This window comes from Arvicola amphibius, chromosome 12 (genome assembly GCF_903992535.2).
Source record: "Arvicola amphibius chromosome 12, mArvAmp1.2, whole genome shotgun sequence".
Taxonomy (NCBI): domain Eukaryota; kingdom Metazoa; phylum Chordata; class Mammalia; order Rodentia; family Cricetidae; genus Arvicola; species Arvicola amphibius.
In genome coordinates, this window is record NC_052058.2 from 24,786,166 (window position 1) to 24,807,431 (window position 21,266).

The window sequence follows — 21,266 nt, forward strand, 5'->3', positions numbered from 1 at the left end:
TTGATTTAGAAGTATTAGAAATTATTGACTTCTTATGTTACAGTGGGCTTAGCACCTTAGGAAAGTCCCATTTTCAGTCTTCTGTGATAATTTATATTATCATGACTATAATAATGTGATTTACTATTGATCCAGACAATACATTATGGTTTAACTTTTCTGCCCCTAAATTAGTAACTGCCCTTTTTTTCCCTTGGGTTTGGGGGTATGGGTGGAGAGGCATTGTCTTGTTTTGAGGCAGTATCTCGATGTGTAGTAGCCCTGGCTGGCCTAGCACTTGCTATGTAGGTAGACCAGGGTGGCCTTGAACACACAGAGGCCTGCATCTCTCTGCCTCTAGAGTGCTGCCATTGAATAAACTGCCTATTTTATTTACTCTGTACCTATTGCTAACTTCAGATAGTATATCATTGTCGCTGTGCCTCTTTTCTGGGAGGCCCGCCTTCTATAGCCGAGCCTGAGCTGGCTGCCCCTGGGCCTTCTGAACAGCTACTATCCTAGGGCTTCCTGGAACTAGACCCTTTTTCTTCATTTTCTACTTCATAGGTTTGATGGGCAGGATGTGTCTTGTTCCTGCCCATCTTGTTCTGACCTGGAACTCACTGTAGCCTAGGCTGGCCCTAAACTCTCTAGACTGGCCTGAGCCCCTCAAGTGCTAAAATGACAGGTTTGAGCCACTATTATGGTAGGTGACTTTTTGTTTTGTTCTGTTTTGTTGAGACAGAGTTTCTCTGTGTAGCCCTGGCTGTCCTGGAACTCACCCTATAGACCAGGCTGGCCTTGAACTCACAGAGATCAACCTGCCTCTGCCTCCCAAGTGCTAGGATTAAAGGCATGTACCACCACCGTCCAGTTTTAACAAACTTTTTAAAGATTTATTTTATGATTTATTTTATATATATATGAATGTTTTGCCTGAACGCATGTCTGTGCACTGCCCCAGGGAAATCAGAAGTGAGTAGGCTCCCCTGGAACCAGAGTTACATACAGATGGTTGTGAGCCTCTGTGTGGGTTCTGGATCCTCCAGAGGACCAGCAAACATTCTTAACTCTGAAACGTCTCTCTAGCTCCTTAAACAAAATTTTAATTTTAGAACAGTTTACAGGGGGAAAGTGAAGATGGGGAGAAAATTCTCACATATCCAAACCCAGGGCTTCTTCTTGCTGTTGTCTTAGCTTTGTGTGGTTAAACTCCTCACAGCAAATAAACCAGTGCTCATACATAATAATCCACTACAGGCCACACATTATTCAGCTTTTCTTGTTTTTTTTTCCTATACTTTTCTTATGTTTTATTTCTGATTTCTACCCAGGATACTTCCATAGTACCAACTCATCTTTTTGTCTTGTTTTTTGTTTTTGAGACAAGGTCTCACTATGTTTCCCTAGCCCTAGATCCACCTGCCTCTGCCTCCTGAGTTCTGGAATTAAAGACAGATGCCACATGCCCCACCATCTTGAATCATTTTCAGGTTCCTCTTGGAGGTGATAGTCAGATTATTCTGTGACAGTTTTGCGGAGTAATATGGAATATTTTCTATAGTGTCCCTAAATAGGGTTAATCTCATGACTTCTATCATGATTAGAGTGGGGTTATGAATTTTGAAGAACACAGAGGAAAAGTTCATTTTATCACATGAAGTTCCATGCTGTCAGCATGACCCAAGGCAGCACTTGTCAGCTGTACCCCTTGACGTGCAGCCCACAGGTTGGGGGGCTTACGCACCCTTTTCTTTGAGAACATATGTGGCATTCTTCTGCATAAATTTACCTATTTTCTCTCACTTATTTATTTACTCAATCCTTTTTATTGTTTATATTTTAATGTGTATTTTTCATTTTATCACTAATATCACCATGGGCTTGGAAATGTGTATATTATACTTTGGGTTTCAGTTCAATATGATTTTTCTTGTCTAGATTCTTCAAGTCTTGGCTTTTAAGTACTTCTGTGTCCTTTTCAAACATCTCTATCATTGCATTTGTTTTGTTTTTTAATACATCCTTAACTTCTGGAATTTACTGTGCCCCAAGACTATCTTGTATATTTGAAATGCTTTTTTTGGCATTGGCATAAGAACAGACAGAAGGACCAATGGAACAAAATAGAAGACCCAGATAGCAATCCACACATCTTCGAACACCTGATCTTTGGTAAAGAAGCAAAAAATATCAAATGGAAAAAAGAAAGCATATTTAACAAGTGGTGTTGGCATAACTGGATATCAACATGTAGAAAAATGAAAATAGACCCATATCTATCACCATGCACAAAACTCAAGTCTAAATGGATCAAAGACCTCAACATAAAGCCAGCCACACTGAACCTTATAGAAGAGAAAATGGGAAGTACACTTGAACACATTGGCACAGGGAACCACTTCCTAAATATAACCCCAGGTGCACAGACACTGAGAGAAACAATTAATAAATGGGACCTCCTGAAGCTGAAAAGCTTCTGTAAAGCAAAGGACACCATCAACAAGACAAAACAACAGCCTACAGAATGGGAAAAGATTTTCACTAACCCCACATCAGAGGTCTGATATCCAAAATATACAAAGAACTCAAGAAATTGGACACCAAAAGATCACATAATCCCATAAAAAATAGAATAAAGACCTAAACAGAGAACTCTCAACACAAGAATCTAAAATGGCTGAAAGACACTTAAGGAAATGTTCAACATCCTTAGTCATCAGAGAAATGCAAATCAAAACAACTCTGAGATTCCATCTTACACCTATAAGAATGGCCAAGATCAAAAACACTGATGACAACTTATCCTGGAGAGGTTGTGGGGTAAAGGGAACACTCCTGCATTGCTGGTGGGAATGCAAGCTGGTACAGCTCCTTTGGATGTCAGTGTGGCGATTTCTCAGAAAATTAGGAAACAACCTTCCTCAAGACCCAGTAATACCACTTTTGGGTATATATCCAAAGGATGCTCAATCATGCCACAAGGACATGTGCTCAACTATGTTCATAGCAGCTTTGTTTGTCATAGCCAGAACCTGGAAACAACCTAAATGCCCTTCAATTGAAGAATGGATAAGAAAAATGTGATATGGGCTGGAGTGATGGCTCAGAGGTTAAGAGCATTGCCTGCTCTTCCAAAGGTCCTGAGTTCAATTCCCAGCAACCACATGGTGGCTCACAACCATCTGTAATGGGGTCTGGTGCCCTCTTCTGGCCTGCAAGCATACACACAGAGAGACAGAATATTGTATACATAGTAACTAAATAAATATTTAAAAAAAAGAAAAAAGAAAAATGTGATACATTTACACAACGGAGTACTACACAGCAGAAAAAAATGACAGCTTGAATTGTGCAGGAAAATGGATGGAGCTAGAAAACATTATTTTGAGTGAGGTAACCCAGACACAGAAAGACAATTATCACATGTACTCACTCATAGGTGGTTTTTAAACATAAAGCAAAGAAAGCCAGCTACAAACCACAATCCCAGAGAACTTAGACAACAATGAGGACCCTAAGAGAGATTTACATAGATCTGATCTACATGGGTAGTAGAAAATGACAAGATCTCCTGAGTAAATTGGGAGCATGGGGACCTTGGGGGAGGGTTGAAGAGGAGGGGAGAGGCAGGGAGGGGAACAGAGAAAAATGTAGAGCTCAATAAATATCAATAATAAATATATATTAAAAACAACAAAAAAGAAATGCTTTTTCATAACAGAGTGTCTATTGGAACAAATTACTAGTAGATGTACCTATTCAATTCATGACTGTTTCATAACTGAGGCCCTCAACAGATGATTCCTTTGTGAAGGACAGAAATAAATGTTCAATGGAATTCTCCAATGCATATGTTCCCCCTATGCTTCTTCCCTTTACTGGGGCCAGAAACCTCAGGGCTTTATTTTGCTCTCCTCCCTGATCAGCCTCCTTTCTTGTCAGTGCATCTGGTTTTCACATTTTTGCCCTCCCCTATGCCACTGCCAGTGTTCAGCTCAGACCCACCCTTCCTTCCATCAGTTACAGTATAAAACATGATAGCTTTGTGCTTAGGATTGGTATCTGTGGCCTTTCACAGACAGTGCCCCACCCATGGGCATTCTGTCCTGTTCTTTTCCAAACTTCTGGGCCTCAGGTCCCCAGAGTGGAGAACCCTAACTTTCATCCTAAGCATGGTGAACTGAATGCATGGCCACCTCTTCGTCTCTGAGTTCTCACTTCTGGTCTCTACTTGTTCCCTTGCAGCCCGTGTCCTCTGTCAGTCCTACAGTTCTGGGTCTGTCTCTACTCTGGAGTGGAAGCCCCTTGCAGGCAGAGACCTGTTTTGCTAGCTGTTTGTTTTTTTTTTTGTTGTTGTTTTTTTGTTGTTGTTGTTGTTTTAGATTTATTTATTTATTATGTATTCTGTCTACATGTATGCCTGCACACCAGAAAAGGACACCAAATCTCATTACAGATGGCTGTGAGCCACCATGTGGACGGTGTGAATGGAACTCAGGACCTCTGGAGGAGCAGTCAGTGCTCTTAACCTAGCCGTTCTTGGTGGTGGTGCCTGGCCCAGCCACCTTCTGAGGAAGGTGGCTATCTACTCACACTGGGTTTGATCATGTTGTTCTGGTATTAAACACCAGAGGTCAGTGTTAGCACGTTGAGGAATGAGATTATGAAAAACTTCCTTCTGTTTGGGGAATTACACTTAATTTTAATTAATGTGCCTCACTTGCTCTAAACACATTAGTTCAAGTTTATTCATGAGGTGTATTATGTTAGTATTAGAGATGAATATTAAAGCTAACAATGACACTACCATTCAGGTCAGACTACTTGTTTAGTTCCTCTAGACTCAAAATGGCCTTCCTAACCCTGGCTTGCCTCCCCCGCCACCAGTCGGAATATCCAGTCCCAAGGATATTTAATATGATTCTATTGTTCTTCTGCATTGCATTTCTACCTTATATACATACACACATGTGCACACAGGCAGACACCCACACAACTAGTCTGTGATTGCGTGGGCAAGACAAGAGATGCTGTGAATCACATCTCCACTGACCCTGATGTCAGCCCACCCCGTGTTCCAGCATCATGGAGGCCCCCAGATGTAAAAAAAAAAAAAACTCCATTTTGACTAAGCAAGGAAACCACATTTTAAAGGATTATACATCATGAGGCCCCAGATGGAGGAGTAAAGCCTGACTCCTCCCCCTTGACCCTGACTTTTGACCCTAGCCTGCCTGCGTGCCTGATAAACAGGAAGGCGTCCGCGCCATCAATGTCCATCCGTCTAAGTGCATCTGAAACCGTCTGGGCCATCAAAGCCTTCCCTAGCCATCAGGATCAGACTAGAATGGACACCATCCTCAAGGAAACAATCCCCCATTGTGTTCCGCTGCTTGGAAATGGTGGATTTGTAAACAGGTTCTTACATTTAGACAGATCCTGCCCTGGCTTTGTGTTGGGGTGTTGTTTTTTCTCCCCTGAACAATGTCCTTTCCATTTGGAACAGCCGTTCACACTATTGTCCTAGACCCTTGGACTACAGGAAACGGCCGAGATTCTTATCAGCCGAGGCGGGTGGAGGTGGTAGGCACAATGAGATCATGTCCACCGAGCAAGCCACTGTTCTGCCGGGGCATTCCTCTACATCTGTGGAGCAGCGCTGCCTTGACCTCCCAACAGGCCAGTCCATTTGAAGGTAGACACCTGGATTCTGTTCCAGAACTTTTTTTTTTAATTCACCTTGGAATCCTAATCAGTCACAGCTCTCTGATGGCCCTGATTGTTCCTCTCTGTCCAATGGTATACTCCTGGGAAACAGATACCCTTGTTAGATTAGAGCCTCCGAGCCTATTCCTCCCTGCAGTTCCCCATCAGTGGGCTAGGCTACCAGCTGGCTGGAGGCCTCTAGGAAGAAATCCCAGCATCCCTTACAAGCCTCCCTGGAGACTTCACAGCAGTTCTTACCTCCGACAGAGAATGGTTGAGGAACTAGAAATTTCCTTAATGAAACTCCATCAAAGAAAGTGAAAGGCTTCATTATAAGGCAGCCTTGGAGGAAAGGGGGCCCGAGATGAACAGACTGGGTGGGGGTAAGTGGGCGCGAGGCCATTGCTGCTTTCCTAGTCTCCAATAGACCAGAGAGGAAGGTGAGTCCGGAAAAGGAGCCGGGTGGGACCCCCAACAGTCCCCAAGCTTATCAGATATCGTGTCCAAATCTGGACTCCTAAGTTTGTAGTCTTAGAAAAACATGGAGATTGGTTTCTGGTGTGTGCTCAAGCTTCTCCTCACGGAGTGCACCCTTGAGCCCAGGACTCAAGTGGGGCTGGGCTGAGTCATTATTTCAATGAAAACTGGACTATTTCTGAGTACCTCTCTCCTACTTTTAAGAAAATAGTGTCCAGGTGGTGGTAGCACATGCTTTTAATGCCAGCCCTTGGGAGGCAGAGGCAGGTGGATCTCTGTGAATTCGAGGCCAGCCTGGTCTACAGAGTGAGTTCCAGGACAGTCAAGAGATACAGTTTAGAAAAACTAAAAACAAAACAGACAAACAAAAAACAAAACAAACAAACAAAAACAAAACATGGTGCTACCTAGAGAAGCCTCTATTTCCTGGGCTGACCGAGTGTGCAAATTGGTCTTCCAGGGAGCCAGGCTGCTGCCAGCTACAGAGAGGATTGTCTTAAAGGAGACAGTCTCTTGGTAACTTCTATATGTTCACTCCTCGAGATTCTTGGGATGTCTAGGACCTGACCCAAGCTTAACTAAATCAAAGAGAAGCATAGAAGCCATTTGAGACAGCAGAGAGGCTGCTCCCTCATTCTGACAAGCTCCCCACCCTCCCTGAGAAATAGCTCTGCTCAGTTCAGGACAGTCACAGCCTCTCTGCCTCCCCACCACCCACCCTCACACAGAGACAACTGGAAGAGGCAGAAGAGGCTGAGGAGGCAGGCTAAGGGTAGGAGAATGGAGACAGAACAGGAAAGACCCCAGACCCACAGTTCCTCTGCTAGTGGGTTTACAGCTCTGCCTCCAGGGTGAAGGAAGTGGAGACCAACTGACATCTGGGAGTCAAGATCTCCAGTGTTTACCAACTTGGGAGGCAACGATTAACAAATTAATCTCATGTGTAAAGGGAAGGAATTAATCTAATCAGCACTTTTAAAAAATGTGCTCTTCAGAACATTAGAAACAAGATGTTAGCAGCCCTGGGGAAAAAAAAAAAAAAAAAAAAAAAAAAAAAAAAAAAAAAAAAAAAAAAAAACCAAGAGACAAAGGCCATGGCCATGCCACAGTAATGAGGAGGTGGGTGAGAGGCCATTGCAGGAGTCCACAGGGGAGTAGCCCCCAGGCACGGGGCAACCATGAACACAGAAATCCTGCAATCTGACAGACCACGGAGACCAGGAGGTCATGGAGGGTTTCCGGGGATTAGCAATTCACAGGACACAATTTTGGCAACACTTGACTAGTTAGTCTCTTTGTCTACACCTCCTTTTAGCTCTAAACCTGTTTGGGAAATCAGGAACCAGGGGCCTGGACAGCAGAGGAAGTAAGAGAGACAGAGGAAAAAGCTGCAAGAGAAAGATAGAGAGAAGGTGAAATTACTGAGGCCGGAAATTGGGCTTGAGCTAAGAAGTGAGGGGGAGGGAAGATGGCTGACATCTTTGGGAACGTGGGTGGCAGTGACAGCTGGGAGCAGGGGCTGCGTGATGTGGCCAAGGGGAGAGGGGGGCTATGGGGGCCACATCTGTACTCTTTGCTGGGCCAGTGCCAAGTAAACGCAATGGCAATGTCTCTAGTCAGTGGGGATGATGGTTTGAAGTGGGGCAACGGAGCATCAGGTTCAGTGAAGCCTAGGTGTCTGTAGAGGGGCCCAGGTTAAAAAGAGCACCTGGCTCCAGAGTCACCCTACAAGATGAGATCAATGGCTGACCTGCTTTTGCTACTCTCCAAGGGACCTATCCAGGCTAGATGTCACAGCCAGTTTCCTGGGGAGGTAGGCTGCTGTCCCCGTATGTTTTGAAATGTTTGTGTAGTTTTTTTTCCATCTTCCCCTAGCATCAGTGTGGACTTTGGGAAGGCTGTCACTGGAGCAATGGGGATCATGGTCAGAAAGCCTTCTGAGCAGGCTTAGTAGCTCACTCTCAAGGCTTCCCCTCCTCCATAGAAGCTGTAGTCTAGCCTGACTGGGCATGATTTTGGTGGCCTTAATATACATTAGTGTATGGCTTGTAATGAAGGCAGTACCAGGCTAAGAGGCAGTGTTACAAATGTCAAGAGTTGTGAAAAAGGAATGGAGCCGCCTACGTGCCTGTCTGCCCATTGCCAGCTTCTCCTCCCCCTCAAAATCTTCTGAAGTTCCAGAAAGGTCAATTTTATAAGCCCTCAGGACAGGATTTTCCTTGTGTATTGAGTAATCTTTTCTTTATGAGCAAAACCCTCTGACTTCTTCCACTGTCGTACACTGCCTGTCTGCTAGAAAATGCCATCTCTGCTGACCATTTCCGGGAACACATAGTGTTCTTCCTTCCTCCTTGGTAGCCCACATCCATCAGTTTAGTACAAAAACACACAGATACAGTCATGATATAATTGGGTGATATAAATATTTTTTTCATCCCTTTATGGCTCCGCGGCCCTCATCAGAGCTCAAAAGTAACCACAATAAAAATATCAATAGCAATTTCAGTAAGCATACTTGGAAGACTCAGAAGCCAAAAGGCCCATTTCAAAGCACTAGCACAAACACAGTTCACACATAGTGTTCCCAGGTGCTCGTACCACAGTACCATGGGGAGGGCTGCTGTCGACAGGAGCTGTCCTATTCCCAAGCAGAGGGGTACATTGTTCAGGATGTCAAGTTCTTTCTCCCTGTGTTTTCCAGAGGATCCTACCCAGAGCTTGGCAAAGTAGACTCAGTCCAAAGGCCACTGAAGGCTAGGTTGCCACTTTGTCTTCTTAGGACCTCCTCCTTCTAAAGGGTCTACCCCCTCCATTTCCTCTGTCTGCACATCCCTTCTTTCCCCCAGCTTCCACCCACTCCTCTCGCCTCTTGTTTAATCCACCAGTATCCCAAGGGGTGGCACCCACAAGTAGAAGGGAATCTGGATTTGGGCGGGTGGATTTCAGGGCTGTTTGCCAGATGAGCAAAGTGGAGAAGGGGTGCACGTTCAGATCCCAGCACTGGGGGAGGGGGGAAGATAGAGGAAATAAACCCAAGGTTTGGACTTTCAATAAAACAAGAACCTCTATCTTGCTTTCTCATCTCCTCCCCCCACCCTCTCTTTTCTTTTTCCTTCTTTTCAAAGGAGGGATCTCACACTTGCCCTCTTGTCTATCTTGTGCGTCACTAACTTGCTCACCCTCGGGCTGGGAATAGCTTTTCATTTCATTGTCCTCCCTCCCCCACTCCGCTCCCCAGCTGGAGAGACAGCTGACGGCAAAGCCTCTCCCCTCCAGCCTCCGCCAGATGTGCCCTTGCCACTCAGCCTCTCCTAGAACAGCAGGACTGCCACCAGCTTTCTTCTCCATGGTCTCCATTAAAAAGAGAGAGAATGAGAGCTGGGCTATAACTCAGCAGCAGAGCACTTGTCCAGCATGCATGAGGCCCTGGGTTTAACCCCAAGTACCACGAGAAACATGGGAGTCGTATAAATGAGCCATCATGACTACCCTATGTCTAGCAGAAAATATAGACTCAGGGTTGGAAATGTCTGGCCTACCCAGTAACTCCTGAACCAATTGATGTCCCTTTGATTCTTGAGGACACCTGTCATGGACCTGGCAGGGACCCACCCCTCTCTAGTTCCTTGTGACCCTAGACAAAGCCCAGCATGCTGGCCCTGCCCACTGGCTGCAGTTCTCAGGGAGCCTACTTCTACCCTCACAGGCCTGAGTGTGCCTACCTCACTGTTAGAAAGTAGCCCGTGCCTCCTGCAGCTGCTTTCTTCCTCTCTCTCTCCACCCCACAGACCTCCTCCTGATGGTGAGGTGCGGACACCCCACAAACGTGGCCTGACAGTTTGGGACCTGGTAAATGGGTACCATGCTGGTGTAAAAGGGGAGCCAGGCCACCTCCAAGCTCCAGCAATCCCTTCCTCTGTAAGTATGAGAGGGTGATGGGCTGAGGCAGAGAAACATCTAGATACCAACCACAGAGGCAGGTGAAGAGCGCTCCCCTTCCTCCTCACTTTGTCACCTTCTCTCACACCTCTGTTGGGGCAAGAGCTTCTTCATGAGTGCCATCTTACGAGGCTGCTTTCCCCTTCTCTGGTGACCTGCCAATACACCCCTCAGAGCCACCCATACACCCACTCAGAATGGCCATTGTTCTGCAAGCTGAGAAAGAACCACCCAACCGTCTTGCCTCTGGGCACAACGGGAAATGTGCTCCGGAAGCCACACCATCTCTGAGAACAAATAGCAGGCCCCTTGGGACATATAATCAAGGGGTGCCAGCTCCAGTCTGGGACTGAGAACACAGAGAAGGGCAGGGGGAGGCTGAGGTGCACGGTCCCTCCCACCAGCCTCTAGTCTTTCCTGTAGGTGGTAGAGAATTCCATCTCTAAGAGATAACCAGGTGCCCTGGCCTCCTCTGCTCTAGCTGGGTGGGAGGGAGATGCTGTTGAGTCCCCCAAAGCCCAGCATGTCCAGCCCCTCCTCAGCCATCTCCTAAGCAGCTTCTACCTCCCGGGGTGTCCTGTTGTGCTCAGCCAGCACCCGACTCTTCACCTTCTTGCCCAACTCCAGCCCTGCCCAGCCCTTGCCCTTAGCCTGTTTTCCCCTGCCCCGGGAGGAGCCTGAGCGCTCCCCAACACCCCTACACCATACACGTTCACAGTACTCATCCACACGGGGCAGGTTTGCAAAACCAGCGAGCTGAAGGATGTCCTTATACCATGACTTGGGTGAGGCGGAGGCCAGGCCTCTCCAGGCTGAGGGTTCCTCTAGCCTTGGCTCCCGAAGGAACAGGCTGTCCAGCTGCACAGCTGCGATCACCTCCAGGGAAAAACGAACCACAGTCTGGGAGAAGCCATGCTCCAGTGTGGTGCAGGTATAGTTCCCTGCATCCAGGCGGCTGAGCCTCCGGAACAGCAGCCCCTGCTCTGTTTGCACGACTCGTTCATCTGTCTTCACCTACAGGGCGGGTAGGAGGGCACAGGAGACATTAGCAAGCAGTTGGGGAGGACGTTCATCTCATTTTCTTTGCCCTGCTTTTCTTTTTTTTTTTTTTGGTTTTTCGAGACAGGGTTTCTCTGTGGCTTTGGAGCCTGTCCTGGAACTAGCTCTTGTAGACCAGGCTGGTCTCGAACTCACAGAGATCCACCTGCCTCTGCCTCCCGAGTGCTGGGATTAAAGGTATGCGCCACCACCGCCCGGCCCTTTGCCCTGCTTTTCTATATTTACCACCCTTAGGTGTGTGTCTAATGAGGTTTTACTCCGAGCTAAGGAAAATTCTACAAACACGCACATACACTCACTCACTCACTCACTCACACACACACACACACACACACACACACACGAGCAGTCATGCTGGCCCTTCCCTGTCTCCGTCTGTCCTGTTCACTTCTCCACAGTGTGAGACCCACAGCCCAAGCCTGGGGTGGGCTAAGTGCCCACTCGAGTGTGGGAGGCAAGAGCTGGCTCTGAGCCCAAGTTCTTCTACTAACTAACCCCGTCTGGGCTTTGGTCTGTGCATCTGCACGCTGAGGGTAAACCGCCTGGGTGGTTAGCATTGTGTAACCTCATCTTGTTGCTCCCCCTACTCCAGGGAATCTCCTCAGTGCCCAGCCCTGCAGCTGGTCCCAGGCTTGCCCTCCCTGGCTCCCAAGCTGGAGGAAGAGCCCCTCTTGTAATTAAACCCCTCCTTTTTTTCCCTCCCCATGGGAAAACCCTTCCCAACTCTGCTCTGCCTCACACCCCAGACTGAAGCCATCTTGGGGGTGGATGAACCTTCCCAGTTGGGACCAAAAGAGGGCTTGGCCGGACAACTGGCTTCTGAGGAAGAAGCTGAGGGCTAGGTGTTGGGGACTGTGAATCCTCAGACCCTGAATTCTCTATGACCCCTTGCCTGCCGGAGTAAACAACTTGTTTTCCTATGCTTGTAGCTGCTCTGAGCACAAGACCTCCCTGATGGCAGGGGAATGGTTTCAGGTGGGCTTGCAGCTGAAGGATCCCAAGAGCCAGGGCATGACCATTGGTCAGAGAAGGCACTATATAAGCTGCCCTGGAACAAAATAAAGTTGGCATTCTTGGCATTCTTGTTTCAAGGATGACCCGTGTCTCTCTGAGTGCATGCGTGCATGCATGTGTGCACATGTGCGTGTTTCAATCTCCAGCCCCTTGCCCAACTCGCGAACTGACTTATGGTAGGCAGGCTGTATGGTCCAGGTAGGCCTGTACAGCTAGCAACAGAAGGTAACATAGTGGTCAGGGACCAGGACTGAGGCAGAGAAGAATTAAGAAACACTGGGGAAGAGACCCTTCGAAGCTGAGCCATGTGTTAGCACGACAACTTGCAGACCACCTTGGACCCCATTCCCTCTCTCCAACCTTTGCCACACCCCTCACAGACTAGAGAGGCTGACTGTAGCTACATCCAGCCTAGGTACTCCCAGAAGCAGAAATATGGAGAGGTCTTTATAGGTATACCCTGGGGTATAATTTTTCTCAGGATGATCTTTGCCAGTTCACCCCAGAGTTCCTTTCTAGAGCTTAGGGTTTGGAGTTCATGGAGGGAAGTGGATCTCAAGGCGGGGTCTCCACTCACCTGGTCAGTCCCCTCATCCCCCGGTCTCTGTAAGAACCAGCGCACTGCAGCCTGGGGAGACTTGGGCAGACACTCAAGGAAGGTGCTGTTGTACTCTGTGCCAAAGACTCTGGTCACCAGTCCTGAAGCTTCCTCTGTAGAGAGGACCAGGTCAGGTCAGCATGGAAACTCAGGGACCCCAGCTCTGAGGACCACAAACTAATTGGCATCAGATACCCGTGTGATGAGGACTTAGACATTCATCACCCTCAAGCCATTCTCAGTGCGAGAAGAGTGTAGCCCCACAAATAGGGAAACCGGGGACTTTATTACAATAGGACTTTTCTAAGTCCATACTTCCCAGGGATGAAGTCCAGTTCACAGGTTAACCCACATCCCCAGCCCACCACTCACTGTCGTGGTTCTGGCTCTGGCCCAGACACTGCAGAGCAGGGTTGCCATGCCGGATGTCCTGCCTACGAAACCGGCGCTTGCCCAAACTCGGGCGGTAGCGGGTACAAGATGAGCCATCCCAAGCACAGTATGGGTCCCGGGCCAGGCAACACTCAGCACAGGCACTGCCGTAAGTCTCGCACTGGTGAAGCTGCAGCCGGGCCACGCCCAATGGAGAGCCCACGTACAGCGTTTGCTGGGGAAGGAACACAAGAAGAGCCGCAGTGAACTAGGCTTCACCAACAGGCTCTCAACTCCCAGATTTTCCCAAGACCCATCAGTTTCAGGAAGACTTCCAGACGAGAGATGATGAATGTTCTCCAGATCATGTGCTAGGCTGTGAATGGATGGTGGTGGCTAGTGGCTTTTCTATAAGACATCTTCGGAGCTAGGCGGTGGTGGCGCACACCTTTAATCCCAGCACTCGGGAGGCAGAGGCAGGCGGATTTCTGTGAGTTCGAGGCCAGCCTGGTCTACAAGAGCTAGTTCCAGAACAGGTTCCAAAGTTACAGAGAAACCCTGTCTCGAAAAATAAAAAACAAAAACAAACAAACAAACGAAAAAAACACAAACAAACAAAAGACTTTTTCAGCCTTCTTTGCTGTCAACCTTTGCCAGCTACACCTAAGGGACTTTGGGTGATTTACCTCTGACTTCAGAATTGTACCTTACAGGCATGGCCAAACTTCTGACTTTGTGATATAACACTGTCATCTGCAAAGCTCATATATGAGCAACTGAGTTATCAAAAACAAACTAGGGGAAGGAAAAACCAACTCGTGTTTTAAGTTAGTTCATAATTTTGTGTTGGGCCATGCTCATAGCTGTCCTCAGCCCCATGTAGCATGTCCACAGTGTTCCCAGTATAAAAACTGAGATTTGGACCAGTGACATGACTCTAGAGGTAAAGGTACTGGCCACCTCGCCTGACAATCTGAGTTTGTCCCCATGTGCTAAGAGGACAGAATCCACTTCTACAAACAATTCTCTTATTTTCACCCTCCATTTGCCATGATAATGTTCAGGGTCCTGTAGATTCAGCCTCCTGCTCACTGCAACACGAGCTTGGCAGGATAGTTTTTAAAACTTTAAGAAGTGAGGGTTTGCTCCCAGAGGCTGGGGAGACAGCTCAAAGGACCCAAGCTCAGTCTTCAGAAACTACATGTGAAAAAGCAGGGTACAGTGGCCCCACCTGCAACTCTAGGCTGGGCAAGCAGAGACATGTGGCTCTGGGGATGGCTGGCCAGACACTCTAGCCTAATCGGCAAGCTCCAGGCCAAGAAGTTGTCTCCAAGGTGAGCAGCACCTGAAGAATGACACTAAGGAGATAGATCCTCTAGCCTATAGACAGACAGACAGACAGACAGACAGACAGACACACACACACACACACACCTAAGGGCATACAGCATACCACAAAATGGAGTAACCTTTTTTGATTAGAAATCTGGATTTTATTTCCAAGGCTCCCCCAGGGGCTTCTGTGGCTTTATCTGAACACATGACACTCTGCTCCCTGCTGGACTTGGCCTTAGCTGCGAGACCTAATCAAATCTGATGGGCCCAGCTCTCCAATAGAATCCAAAGCAAGTTTAGGAGAAGGGACATGGGGAAGGGGTGGGCCTTACCCTTTTGACAGAGATCTCCATCTGGGTGATGGGTGTTGGTACCTGCAAAAGGGATGGGGGCTTAGGATGGGCTGTTGAAGACTGTGCCCAGTATCCCTGCTTTCAACATGCCCCAAACCCTGTGTAGGAGCCAGTGCCCTCCACCTGATCACTGTACCTCCTGGCAGCAAAGGATGGGTGGCGTTGGGGAAAGGTGGTGCTTGCCTGTAATCTCAGCACTTGAGCAGTCAAGGCAAGAAGTCAAAGCCAGCCTGCTCTATATAGTTAGTCTCAGTCTAAGCTAAGCTACATAGAGACACGTGATCCCCAAAATGAAAGCAAATGCCGGGTACGGTGGTAAACACCTTTAGTCCTAGTGCCGGGCAGGCAGAGGCAGGTAGATTTCTCTGAGTTTGAGTGCAGACAAATAAATAAATATACAGCTGGATAGTCTTTTCCTGACATCCAGAAATGTCCCCTCACCCTGGCTGGCCTACAGGCCAAGTGGGAGACTCGGCACAGAGGTCCAGCATCCCTTCCCACAATGTTCCCCAGCTGTGAACCAACTGCCCTAAATCATTTGCCTCATATCCAGAATCAAAACAGCCTCCCAAACAGAGTCAGTCCCTGTCCAGATATGTGTGGGGAGGAGAACTCTTGGGGACTTGGAGTCTCACCCACTTTATCACTGCAAGTTGAGCCTGATAAGGCTTTCCCTCCCCAGAAAGCACCAGGCACTTGAGTCTACGGTCCACTTGCTACCTTAGCTCTCCCAGTAATTTAGAAGCACCCCAGGGCCGCTTCAGCAGTCTGTGCCATATTTTGAGCTTCTCCCTTGGGTTCACTCCCCTGGAACCTACCCCAGGCCCGAGGGTGGGAGGTAGATCCCTCCCCATTGCTCACCTTAAACACCTGGAGCTCCTCCAGCACCACTTCTTCAGGTTCAGCCAAGCCACTAGCATGGAGGGCCATGACTTTGAGCACAGACCCTGAATCTGGAGCAGGGGAACAAGGGTTAGTGAGACAAGAAGGAAGGAACTACCCTATCCCCACAAACCTGGCTACCTCTGTTCGCCCTCCTACCGGTCCCTAGGAAGATGACATCGTAGACCCCATCCTCGGCCTCCACTCGGTCCACCACAATCTGGCGCAGCTGCTGAGACAAGTGAGTTTTGACCAGGACAGGGCGTCCACGCCTGGGCCTCACAGGCTGGAACATGAGTGGGTGGTCTCGGACAAACTGCAGCACCTCATCTGGGGAGTCCTTGGTGCTGCCAAAGGGTCGCCCAGGCTGTGCGGTCATCTTGCTAGGGCACTGCAAGTGGCAACAAAGGGGACATTTGCAGTCCCCAGGATGGCATTGCCAGGCCTCTTTCCACCTCCATGGGGACATGCACATAGCAGAGGCTCTCGTCCCAAGCCCTCTGTAGACCCGGCCCACAACTACCATGGGATGGATGTAAACCTGAAGCTTTTCCTACAGAGAAGCGCTCCTACCCTCTACCCCTACCACCTGCACCATCTACTTAGAACTCCCTCGCCTGGTCCCAAGCAGTTACTTACTACGCCAGGACGGGGGAAGGGCACCTTGCCCCCATAAGGTTCCCACTGATGCTGAGGGCCATCTCGATGGGCAAAGGGCCCATTGAAGACCTCCCAGATGTCTACCATGTGGTACACACAGACGGCAAAGCCCTGGAACACAGCACTGCCAAGGACAAACAGGGACAATCAGGCCAGGCCAAGGGAGTTGCAGGTGATACAAACTGCCTCAGCAAGTGACACGGAAGATGACAGTGTCTAGTGAAAACAAAGACTGGAACACAGAGCAGACAGTAACGAAACCAAGGTAAGATGAAAGAATAGTCACAGCGTCACCGAGTCAGGGAGAAGAGCCACGGAAAGACTGTGGCATGAGGGCAGAGACTCAATAGAGAAGCCAGACTGGGGTGGCTGAGTGAGGGGCGTAAAGCGTGCCCACCTGACGGTGCTGAACAGCGCATACACCTCAAGGTTCTTCCCTGACTTGGGCCACAGCAGGAACACGTCCTCTGGGACACAGAGAGAGGCGTCAGCATCATAGCAGCTGCCAGGGTTCTGACTTACCTGCTCAGAGCCCTCCCTACCCCCAGAACCCAGTCCTGGTTGGCCATTCCCTTACCTAGTTGGTCAAAGTGAGTCTCAGCCCCACTGGGGCCAGGCACAGAGCATATCAGCCTGGCCTTGAGGAAGGTACTCCACTTGTTCACCAGTACCCGCTGGCCACCAGCATCATTCTGGGGAATGGGAGGCTGGAGTTAGCTTTATGTCCCATGAGGAACTTCCTGTTCCTCGACCCCAACCATAGGGAGAGGGATGGATTTCAGCACTGTATCCTTGCCTCAGTTTCTCTACTGTGGAGGGACAGTCTAGGAAGAAGGTCACAACAGGGATCTTGAACCTCACCACCCCACCACAGCGCTTACCACACAGACTCGGCCCACACGGCTGATGGTGACGTGCCCTGGGCCACCATCTGGTGATGGGACAGTCTCAGAGAAGAAGAAGTACACCTTGTCATCATCCCGGTCAGAGTTATCCGGGATCCGAGCAGCCATCACAAACCGGGGGTCTGGGAGAGTGACAGGGCAGTGGTGTGACTGGGGAAGCCACATGACTCCCCCACCCCAGGAGCTGGAGGTGTGGCCTGTCCACCTTGTGCCACCTTCTAGCTATCTTCTGTCACCACAGAGGGATGGATCCCAGGCAGCCTTGCCTTCAGGGGGCCTCACCATGCAGGATGCTCTGGTCAGAGTCAGAACGCAGGGCTGGTCTGGTACCCCCACTTCGGAAAATCATGGCCTCACGTCCAAGGAAATCAGCAGTGAGGCCTGTGTACAACTCTCCACCTAGAAGGGGCGAGACTCAGGAGAGAGGGCCAGGCCCAGCAACCAGCCCATCCCTCCCCAGTGCCACAGGCCAACTCTCACCCTCCCGGCACACTCTGGCTTGGTGTCACCCACCTACAAAAGTGCTGGCGAAGGGACGGCTTGGCTCGTGTGGGCAACGCCCCCTTCCATTTTCCACAGTGCTAGGTTCCAGGTGGAGCACATGCTAGAGGCAAGAAAAGGGCACAGAAGGGTGTCACCTGAGAGAGAAGCAGGCCTCGACCCAGGCAGTGACCCTGGCGTGCAACTGGAGCATAGGGTGGGGGTGGAGGAAGAAATCCTCATCCAAGGCCTCTCTGATGGGGTCAGCACCCCAGCACAAAGGCGCCTTTCAAGCCCTTACCCCCTCCGTCTTCCCCTGGTTCAATGGGAAGCGTTCAGACAGCAGGGAGGAAATGTCACTGCTTCCCAGTCTCTCGTGGGGCCAGGCCCAGGCTCACCTCCCCACGATGTCCCACTGTGATGAGGGTGCAGATGGGCTGGAAGGCGCCAGTGCCACAGGCCAGCAGGTGGGTCCGGTTGTGGGGTTGTAAGACGCGCACAAAGTTGGCACACTCTGTCTGCGGAAGGGAGGCGCCCAAGGGTGAGGAAGGAGTGCACCATGCCCTTGGGTTCTAAGGCTCAGCCCTGCTTCGTATCAGCTCTGAGGACTTGGGTGAAGGTCACATTCTTCCCAGGCCTCCCAAACACTCAGGATCTGCTCCAAAGGCTTCAAGCAGAGGCACCAAGGGAACGGCTGCAGGCCATGGCCTGGCAGTGGGTAGCTGGAAAGGCTCTTGTCAACAACACTCACCGAAGGATCTCTTCCCTTCCTGACACACTCTGCCCTCTGTCCTGGCTGTGGCAGCCACAGGACCTGAAATACAGCCGGTGATTCAGTGTCCTTCCACTCATGGTCTCGAGTCTCCCTCTGGCCTCCCATCTGGAGGTCCACCACTTTCGCCCCTATCGGTCCCACTCACTTCCCGGGGGTCTGGCCATGCCTGATCCAGCCTCAAAGAGTAGATGGCATCACGGGCTCCCAGAAAAAGGCGATCCCGATACTCATCCAGGTACATGACTTGGAGGTCTAGGGAGCCCCGTGGGCCCAGAAAGATGGCAGAGCGGTTGGCAGACAGGAGATCTAGCAGAGATCAAGGGGGGAGGGTTAGGGTCTGCTACTCAACCTACTTCCCCAGTCAGATAGTGCATCTGGAAAATGTTGCCGTGCACAAGGTTGCTGGAAGGCTTTTGGGACATGGTTCTTGGGGCAAATAGTACAAGCAGCTCTCAGCTCCCACCCAAGCTAGTCTAATTTACCTTCATTTTTTTTTATTTTAAAGAGGTCCTGGAGATCAGACCTAGGGCCACCTTCCATCACATTCAGCACCCAAGCATTCTACCACTAAGCAAATTCCCAGTTACCCTCCCTCCTCCATTCTTCAGACTCTTGATCTTTCAGCGGACCACTTCCCCGGATCCTATCTGCACCTTGCTAAGCGCGCCTGGGGAAGACAGCCCCACCAACAGAAATTATGTAAACAAGCTCGACAAAAAGCTTGGAGAGTCAGGAGGAAGGTGGTAGAGGGTGAACATCTGCAAGACCAGCTCCACCGGGAAGGGGGACAGGTTCGGGCAGAGGGAACAACACAGCACAGGGCAGATTGGGCACAGCCAGGCAGAACTCCAGCCTCAGAATTGTTGGCAAATGACATTCTCCCTCACAGACACTGTCCTGCCGGCTGACCCCAGAGATGGAGGGATCGAGGGCCCCAAGAGTTGTGGGTCTTGATATAGTTCCCTGAGGAGGCAGGAGTGATGCCTCAACAAAGAGCTGGTGGACTTGGCACTCTTGGGAAGGCCCAGAGCAACCCTTTGCCTAGAGCTCCCCCAGCACTCCACGCCATCCCCAAACTCATTGGTGGCCTCTTCAGGAAGCCCTCCTTGGTTAATATGGACTCTTCGGTCTTGCAGGCCATTTCTAGCAGCCTGATCTCCCCTCAAAACTGTGGCTCCCCCTTGGTCTCCACAGCAAGCTTGGACCTTCCACCTTCTAACTGAGGTTCCCAGAGGAGGGTGATTCTTCCCCACCAGGGCAGTCTGCAGGGCTGGTGAGATGGCTCAGCGAGCTAAGACCCTTGGTACCAAACCTGACAATCTGAGTTTGATCCCTTGGGGCCTCAATTCTGCAACTTGTCTTCTGACCTCCACATGTGCACCTGGACAACACATTCTCCGCCCCCCCTTCTCTCTCTCTCTCTTTCCCTGTCTCTCTCCATCCCCATCTCTCAAAATGAATAAATAAATAAATAAATAAATGTGATTCATTTTTGGTGAAGAAGAATCTGTAATGAAATCTTAGTCTTAAGCATCTTTCCCCATAGACCGTCAAAGGAGACAGTACCACACAGGTAGATTAGAATGGGAGGCCCCCTCTGTACACATGCGCGCGCGCGCACACACACACACACACACACACACACACACACACACACACACAGCCCGCGCTGGATGGCAGAGGGAAGCAGAGGCTCTCCTGGACCGTAGGTGGAGAAGGGATGATAAAGTGAGCTTGGATAATAAGCCAGGGCAGGCTGCAAGAGGTAGAAGAGGCTCCTCCCTTCCCTGTGGCTCAGGACAAGGGCTAACTTCTACCCACACCCTTGATGTCCACCCAGACCCTCTCTATACGCTCCCTTCTGCCTGTCCCTCTGTCCCCCTCCCAGCTCTGGGTCACTCAGGATTTCCATCTCCCTCCCTCCCTTTGCAGCAGCCTCCTCGGTTTCCACCCTGCATTAGTCTCCCACTTTGGCCATGGCTCCCAGGATGCGTCTCTTTCCTCACACAGTCATCCTTAGCACCATTCAGGGGCTGACCAAGGGATCTACAGAGCCTGGCTCTACCGCTGCTGCCGCTGGCTGGCTGAGGGATGTCCTAGAGCCACAGACATTCACAACATGCACACACACGAACAGGGCAGCCCTGGCCAGTACCTCTGTAGGAGAGCCGTAGACGGGGCACACTGGGGCTGGGACCAGGACTGGGGCTGCCCCCATGGAGCAAGAGGCTCCCCAGGAGGCAGCAGATGGCCCAAGTCGAGGGGACCATGCTGGGACCCAAGCTCTGATCCAGCTGCTGGATGTAGTTTACGCTGCTGCCGCCAGGCCTGCTACTTATAAGGCAGTGGCTCCACCCAGTGCTGGGTGGGAGGGCGGAGAGGCCAAGGGAAGCAGAGGAGCTCCAAGGCTGCCATCTACCTGCAGTTTCTCCAGCTATCCCAGTTGGCCCATTCAGTGCCTGTGTGGGAAGCCAGCCCGTTCCCCTCTTAGAAGACTTCCCCCTAGCTGAGGTGCCGATAGTTTAAATGAAAACAAGTACCCAGGCTCCTTGCGACAAAGGGGCAAGACAACCTGAAAAAGAGTTCAGGGTCAAGTGGGGGTTCTGCCTTGGCTCCCTGCCTCTCCAGAGACATCGTTGACCTCACTGCCCAGCTCTCCTGAACTGCCGAAGTTGCTCCGGGTAGAGAGCTCATTTCCAACCCAAGAAGCTCATCCTGGCAGGGGCTTA

At 50.1% G+C, this 21,266-nt stretch overlaps 1 protein-coding gene across 1 annotated transcript; it reads right to left on the bottom strand.

Moving 5' to 3' along the window:
* Positions 1 to 8,571: 8,571 nt before the first annotated feature.
* On the bottom strand, positions 8,572 to 20,824 carry Sema3g (semaphorin 3G). The gene is made up of 16 exons (XM_038349311.1): positions 20,693 to 20,824; positions 18,683 to 18,843; positions 18,514 to 18,576; positions 18,161 to 18,280; positions 17,796 to 17,886; positions 17,565 to 17,681; positions 17,259 to 17,404; positions 16,955 to 17,069; positions 16,775 to 16,844; positions 16,357 to 16,501; positions 15,877 to 16,108; positions 15,697 to 15,788; positions 14,815 to 14,856; positions 13,148 to 13,382; positions 12,755 to 12,888; positions 8,572 to 11,118 (listed from the first exon to the last, which is right to left on the bottom strand). The coding sequence occupies exons 1-16, from the start codon at positions 20,805 to 20,807 to the stop codon at positions 10,654 to 10,656; spliced, it is 2,343 nt and encodes a 780-aa protein (XP_038205239.1). The 5' UTR covers positions 20,808 to 20,824; the 3' UTR covers positions 8,572 to 10,653.
* Between the last annotated feature and the right edge of the window lie 442 nt (positions 20,825 to 21,266).

What these genes read in the sequence shown, in the direction of transcription:
- Sema3g (XM_038349311.1), bottom strand. Translation starts at nt 20,807, where the DNA reads ATGGTCCCCTCGACTTGGGCCATCTGCTGCCTCCTGGGGAGCCTCTTG. An exon ending in CTTCGCCAGCACTTTTGTAG is followed by an intron (nt 17,682 to 17,795) that starts GTGGGTGACACC and finishes CGCCCCTTCTAG; the next exon opens with GTGGAGAGTTGTACACAGGC. An exon ending in GTGTGGGCCGAGTCTGTGTG is followed by an intron (nt 17,070 to 17,258) that starts GTAAGCGCTGTG and finishes CCCATTCCCCAG; the next exon opens with AATGATGCTGGTGGCCAGCG.